We start from the raw sequence: 6962 nt of genomic DNA on the forward strand, positions 1-6962 counted from the left end.
CTGACAGTGCGGCACTCCCTCAGTACTGACCCTCTGACAGTGCAGCACTCCCTCAGTACTGACTCTCTGACAGTGCGGCGCTCCCTCAGTACTGACCCTCTGACAGTGCGGCACTCCCTCAGTACTGACCCTCTGACAGTGCAGCACTCCCTCAGTACTGACTCTCTGACAGTGCGGCACTCCGTCAGTACTGACCCTCTGACAATGCAGCACTCCCTCAGTACTGACCCTCTGACAGTGCAGCACTCTCTCAGTACTGACCCTCTGACAGTGCGGCGCTCCCTCAGTACTGACCCTCCGACACTGCGGCACTCCCTCAGTACTGACCCTCCGACAGTGCGGCACTCCCTCAGTACTGACACTCTGACAGTGCGGCACTCCCTCAGTACTGACCCTCCGACAATGCGGCACTCCCTCAGTACTGACCCTCTGACAGTGCAGCACTCCCTCAGTACTGACTCTCTGACAGTGCGGCACTCGCTCAGTACTGACCCTCCGACAGTGCGGCACTCCCTCAGTACTGACCCTCCGACAGTGCGGCACTCCCTCAGTACTGACCCTCCGACAGTGCGGCACTCCCTCAGTACTGACCCTCCGACACTGCGGCACTCCCTCAGTACTGACCCTCCGACAGTGCGGCACTCCCTCAGTACTGACACTCTGACAGTGCGGCACTCCCTCAGTACTGACCCTCCGACAGTGCGGCACTCCCTCAGTACTGACCCTCCGACAGTGCAGCACTCCCTCAGTACTGACCCTCCGACAGTGCGGCACTCCCTCAGTACTGACATTCCTACAGTGCGGCACTCCCTCAGTACTGACATTCCTACAGTGCGGCACTCCCTCAGTACTGACCCTCCGACAGTGCGGCGCTCCCTCAGTACTGACCCTCCGACAGTGCGGCGCTCCCTCAGTACTGACCCTCCGACAGTGCGGCGCTCCCTCAGTACTGACCCTCCGACAGTGCGGCGCTCCCACAGTACTGACCCTCCGACAGTGCGGCGCTCCCTCAGTACTGACCCTCTGACAGTGCAGCACTCCCTCAGTACTGACTCTCTGACAGTGCGGCGCTCCCTCAGTACTGACCCTCTGACAGTGCGGCACTCCCTCAGTACTGACCCTCTGACAGTGCAGCACTCCCTCAGTACTGACTCTCTGACAGTGCGGCACTCCGTCAGTACTGACCCTCTGACAATGCAGCACTCCCTCAGTACTGACCCTCTGACAGTGCAGCACTCCCTCAGTACTGACCCTCTGACAGTGCGGCGCTCCCTCAGTACTGACCCTCTGACAGTGCGGCACTCCCTCAGTACTGACCCTCTGACAGTGTGGCACTCCCTCAGTACTGACCCTCTGACAGTGCGGCACTCCCTCAGTACTGACCCTCTGACAGTGCGGCACTCCCTCAGTACTGACCCTCTGACAGTGCGGCACTCCCTCAGTACTGACCCTCTGACAGTGCGGCACTCCCTCAGTACTGACCCTCTGACAGTGCAGCACTCCCTCAGTACTGACCCTCTGACAGTGCAGCACTCCCTCAGTACTGACTCTCTGACAGTGCGGCGCTCCCTCAGTACTGACCCTCTGACAGTGCGGCACTCCCTCAGTACTGACCCTCTGACAGTGCAGCACTCCCTCAGTACTGACCCTCTGACAGTGCGGCACTCCCTCAGTACTGACCCTCTGACAGTGCAGCACTCCCTCAGTACTGACCCTCTGACAGTGCGCCATTCTCACAATTCTGAGCCTTTGATTTTTTACTATGGTCGCTGGAATTGAACCCATGATTCTAAGGCTACACTTGGGATATTGCCGAGTCTGATAATGTCCGGGTCTCAATCGGGATGGCCAGTTACATTCCGTGATCGCCAGTGTCGCTCCGTTGTAGTCAGTTTCAGTCCGGGATGGTCAATTTTACTCCGGGGTGGTCAGGTTCAGTCGGGACTGGTCACTGTCACTCCGGACTGGTCAGTTTCAGCCCGGGCTGTTCAGTTTCACTCCGGACTGGTCAGGTTCACTCCGGACTGGGCAGGTTCACTCCGGACTGGTCAGTTTCACTCCGGACTGGTCAGGTTCAGTCGGGGCTGGTCAGTTTCACTCCGGACTGGTCAGTTTCAGCCCGGACTGGTCAGTTTCAGCCCGGGCTGGTCAGTTTCACTCCGGGCTGGTCAGTTTCACTCCGGGCTGGTCAGTTTCACTCCGGGCTGGTCAGTTTCACTACGGACTGGTCAGTTTCACTCCGGACTGGTCAGGTTCAGTCGGGGCTGGTCAGTTTCACTCCGGACTGGTCAGTTTCAGCCCTCACTCAGCCCTGCTCCCGGTCCCTCTGGAACTCACCCCATTTCCGAGCTCTCTGCTCCGGGAGTTTTCCTGGTTTTCCCTCCCGGCTGCTTCAGCCTCTGGGCTCCATCCCGGCTCCGGTTGGCGGGGCTGAGTGAGCTGTGGGCGGACAGGGAGCCTCTCCCGCCGCTGATTTCCTCTCCCGGTGGAGGACAGCTGCTGCCGGTCTCCTCACGCCATGTAGCGGCCCCGGCCGGGCTGCGGGAGCTCCGGACCCGCGTCTCCGCTCACAGCAGCAGCAGGAGCAGTGACAGAGCGGCGCCCCTGGGCGGCAGCGCAACTAACTAGTGCAACACAGCCAACTAGCACTGCTCCTCACTAGCAACCCAGCTAACTACCACTGCCCCTCACTAGCAACCCAGCTAACTACCACTGCCTCTCATTAATAACACAGCTACCTAGCACTCCACCTCACTGACAACCCATCTAACTAGCACTCCACCACACCAACAACCCAGCTAACTTGCACTGCACCTCACTAACAACCCAGCTAACTAGCACCACACTCCTCTAACAATCCAGCTAACTAGCATGGCTCCTTACTAACAACCCATCTAACTAGCACGGCATCTCATTAACAACCCATCTAACTAGCACTCCACCTCACTAACAACCCAGCTAACTAGCATTGCACCTCACTAACAGCCCAGCAACTAGCACCACACCTTGCTAACAACCCAGCTAATTAGCACTCCACCTCAGTAACAACCCAGCTAACTAGCATTTCACCTCACTAACAACCCAGCTAACTATCATTGCACTTCACTAACAGTCCAGCTAACTAGCATTCCACCTAACAACCCAGCTAACTAACACTGCACCTCACTAACAACCCAGCTTATAGCACTCCATCTAACTGACAACCCAGCTAACACTCCTTCACTAATTTGTGAAACCCAGCTAACTACCACTCCACCTCACTAACTAGTGAAACCCAACTAATTATCACTCCTTCACTAATGAGTGCAACCCAGCTAGCTATCACTCTACCTCACTAACTAGTGAATCCTGGATAACTACCAATCTCTCATTAACTAGTACAACACTGCTGACTACCACTCTACCTCACTAACTTGAACAACCCAACTAATTATTGGGGCTGTTTAGCACAGGGCTAAATCGCTGGCTTTTAAAGCAGACCAAGGCAGGCCAGCAGCACGGTTAAATTCCCGTACCAGCCTCCCCGAACAGGCGCCGGAATGTGGCGACTAGGGGCTTTTCACAGTAACTTCATTTGAAGCCTACTTGTGACAATAAGCGATTTTCATTTCATTTTCATTTTCATTTCATTACCACTCCTTCACTATTTAGTGCAAACCAGAGAACGATCACACTTCTTCGCTAACTAGTACAACCCAGCAACTAAGATGTCTCCTTACTAACTAGTACAGCACAACTAATTACCACTCATTCACTAATTAGTTAAAAGAAACTAACTATAACTCTACCTCAGTAACTAGTACAACACAGCGAACTACCAATTCATCATTAACTACAACAACTCAGATAGCTGTCACTCCACTTCACTAACTAGCAAAACTCAGCAAACTACCAATCCCTCATTTACTAGCACAATCCAGATAACTATCACTCCACTTCACTAACTAGGACAACCAGCAAACTACCAATCCCTCAATAAGTACCACAACCCAGCTAACTTCTACTCCCTCACTATCTAGTACTGCCACTCCTTCACTAACTAGTCAAACACAACTAATTACTACTCCTTTGCTAATTAGTACAGCCCAGTGAACTATCACACCACTCACTAATTAGTACAACCCAACTCATTACAACCCCCTCACTAACTAGTACAATCCAACTAATTACTACAGCCATACTAGTGGGGCCGGTTTAGCTCAGTTGGCTAGTCAGCTGGTTAATGATGCAGAGCGAGGCCAGCAGGGCGGGTTCAATACCCGAACCGGCTGAGGTTCTCATGAAGGCCCCACCTTGCCCCTCGCCTGAGGTGTGGTGACCCTCAGGTTAAACCGCCACCAGTCAGCTCTCCCCCTTAAAGGGGAAAGCAGGTTCCGGGTGCGGCTATGCAGAGCTAGGTCGCATATACGGCAGCTCCTGCTTGGAACGGACTTTTGGGCTCTTTTACAGGGCCCCCACGGCATTTGTTTGACATTTCCCGGTGTGGGAAGAAGACTGCAGCATTCCCCTGACAGTGTCCCCCAGGGATGTTGTGTCTTTTGGCTACCAGACCCGGCAGAAACAGTGAAAGATTTGGCTTGAGCTGCAGCAATAGACAGAGGCCCCTTCCAGCATGCAGGCGGGGGAAGGGCTAGCTTAAAGCTGCAATCTGACTTGACTCTATCAAAGGTGAATTCTAGCAGCAGAGGGAACAACTGTGAAAGGATCTACCAGGGCCATTGAAGAGGCAGGGACGAGGCTTCTGGTGACGGCCATGGAGGAGTAGGTCGCGCATTTGGCAGCTCCCGTCTGGAACGGACTCCCAGACCTTTTTCAGGAGTTTCCATAGACTTTTTGGGGCAGACTGGTGAAGCAAACACTGCCAACTTCTATGAAACGGACCAGAAGTGTAACGGCCAAAGGAGCGGCACTGGAGCAACGGGAGAAGCGAGGGAAAGAAAACAAAATGGCGGCGGCCAGGGACAAAGGGGAGCTGCAGGAGTTCATCAAGCGCTGCTTCGAGGAGCAGCACGAGGAGATGCGCAAGGAGATGTTGGCGCCTATGCTTTCGGCAATTGAAGGACTCGGGATCATCCAGAAGGTCCACGAAGCTAAGATCCAGGAGGTACAGAAAAGAGTCAGTCAGAACGAGGACGAGCTCGTGGGCCTGGCGGTGAGAGTGGAGCAGAACGAGGCGCTACATAAGAGGTGGGCGGGAAGATTCGAAGACCTGGAGAACAGGTCGAGGAGAAAGAATCTGCGAATCCTGGGTCTCCCTGAGGGAGTGGAGGGGGCTGATGCCGGGGCATACGCGAGCACGATGCTCGAGACGATGATGGGCACGAAGGCCCCTTCGAGGCCGCTGGAGTTGGACGGGGCACATCGGGTGCTGGCGAAGAAGCCCCAGGCAAACGAGCCGCCAAGGGCGATGGTGGTGAGGTTCCACCGGTTCACGGACAGAGAGAGGGTCCTGAGATGGGCCAAGAAGGAGCGGAGCAGTAAGTGGGACAATGCAGAGATCCGAATATACCCGGACTGGAGCACGGAGGTTGCAAAGCGGAGAGCGGGTTTCAACCGGGCCAAAGCGGCGTTGTACCGGAAAGAAGTGAAATTCGGAATGCTGCAGCCAGCGCGACTGTGGGTCACATACAAGGATCAACACTATTACTTTGAGACGCCTGAGGAGGCGTGGACCTTTGTACAAGCCGAAAAGTTGGACTCTAACTGAGGGTTTGTGAGGGTGGGGGGGATGTTTGAGGTTTGATGTGTGATGGTTGTTGTGTATAGGGGGTCAATCACGCGCAGGAAATGTTACATGGGCTGGGGGAGAGAGGCAAGGCCGCGACAGGAGCTGCTCCAGAGGGGGCGGAGCGGGCTTTGGAAAGCACGGGGTTTTTTCCCGTGCGCGGGAAGAAAGGCGGGAAGGGGAACAAAGGAATGCATATGGATTGGGAGACTCCCACGCGGGGAGGTCAATGGGACGGCAGGGGAAGCCGGGGTCAGCAGGCGTCAGCTGACTTACGGGAGTGACATGGGGGGAGCAAAAAAGCTAGACAGGGGTCTAGCGGGGGGAGGACAGGGGGGAAAGGGGGGGGGGGGAAAGGGCTGCTGCTGCACTGGCCGAAAGGGAATGGGACACAGAAGAGGTGTTCGGGACGGGGGTCCCCTCTCTGGGGGACTGGAGGGTGAGGGAGGCGTGGACACGGGACTGGCCCAGAAAAGGAGATGGCTAGTCGGCGGGGCGTGGGGGGAGGGGGGTGAGAGCCCCTCCAATCCGGCTGATAACGTGGAATGTGAGGGGCCTGAATGGGCCGGTGAAGAGGGCTCGAGTGTTCGCGCACTTAAAGGGACTGAAGGCGGACGTGGCCATGCTCCAAGAGACACATCTGAAGGTGGCGGACCAGGTCAGGTTAAGAAAGCGATGGGTAGGACAGGTATTCCACTCGGGAATGGACGCGAAGAATAGAGGGGTGGCAATATTGGTGGGAAAGCGGGTGTCATTTGAGGCCAAGACTACTGTAGCGGACAATGGAGGGCGATATGTAATGGTGAGCGGTAGGCTGCAAGGGACGCGGGTGGTGTTGGTAAACGTATACGCCCCGAACTGGGATGATGCAGGATTCATGGAGCGCATGTTGGGGCGCATTCCGGACCTGGAGAAAGGAGGCCTGATAATGGGAGGGGACTTCAATACAGTGTTGGACCCAGCACCAAATCAAGGACTGGAAAGAGGCCGGCGGCGGCCAAGGTACTTAGGGGGTTTATGGATCAGATGGGGGGAGTGGACCCATGGCGGTTTGCAAGGCCGCAGGCCAGGGAATTTTCTTTCTTCTCCCATGTACACAAAGCCTACTCCCGGATAGATTTCTTTGTTCTGGGTAGGGCGCTCATCCCGAGGGTGGAGGGGACGGAGTATTCGGCTATAGCCGTTTCGGACCATGCCCCGCACTGGGTGGAACTGGTGGAAGAGGAGAGGGACCAAC

The 6962-nt window shown here is 55.6% G+C and overlaps 1 protein-coding gene across 3 annotated transcripts in view; it reads right to left on the reverse strand.

Moving 5' to 3' along the window:
- Positions 1-2584, reverse strand: part of homer2 (homer scaffold protein 2) — a 196544-nt gene extending 193960 nt beyond the window's left edge. For 2 of the 3 annotated variants that reach the window (XM_072470293.1, XM_072470297.1), the window contains exon 1: positions 2338-2582. In XM_072470293.1, coding sequence (XP_072326394.1) covers positions 2338-2342 — 5 coding nt within the window. In that variant the 5' untranslated portion in view covers positions 2343-2582. Of the gene's footprint in view, positions 1-2337 lie in introns of all 3 variants that reach the window. The other variant, XM_072470296.1, reaches the window with a different exon arrangement.
- Positions 2585-6962: the final 4378 nt, after the last annotated feature.

The sequence above is a fragment of the Scyliorhinus torazame genome, chromosome 12 (genome assembly GCF_047496885.1).
Source record: "Scyliorhinus torazame isolate Kashiwa2021f chromosome 12, sScyTor2.1, whole genome shotgun sequence".
Lineage (NCBI taxonomy): Eukaryota > Metazoa > Chordata > Chondrichthyes > Carcharhiniformes > Scyliorhinidae > Scyliorhinus > Scyliorhinus torazame.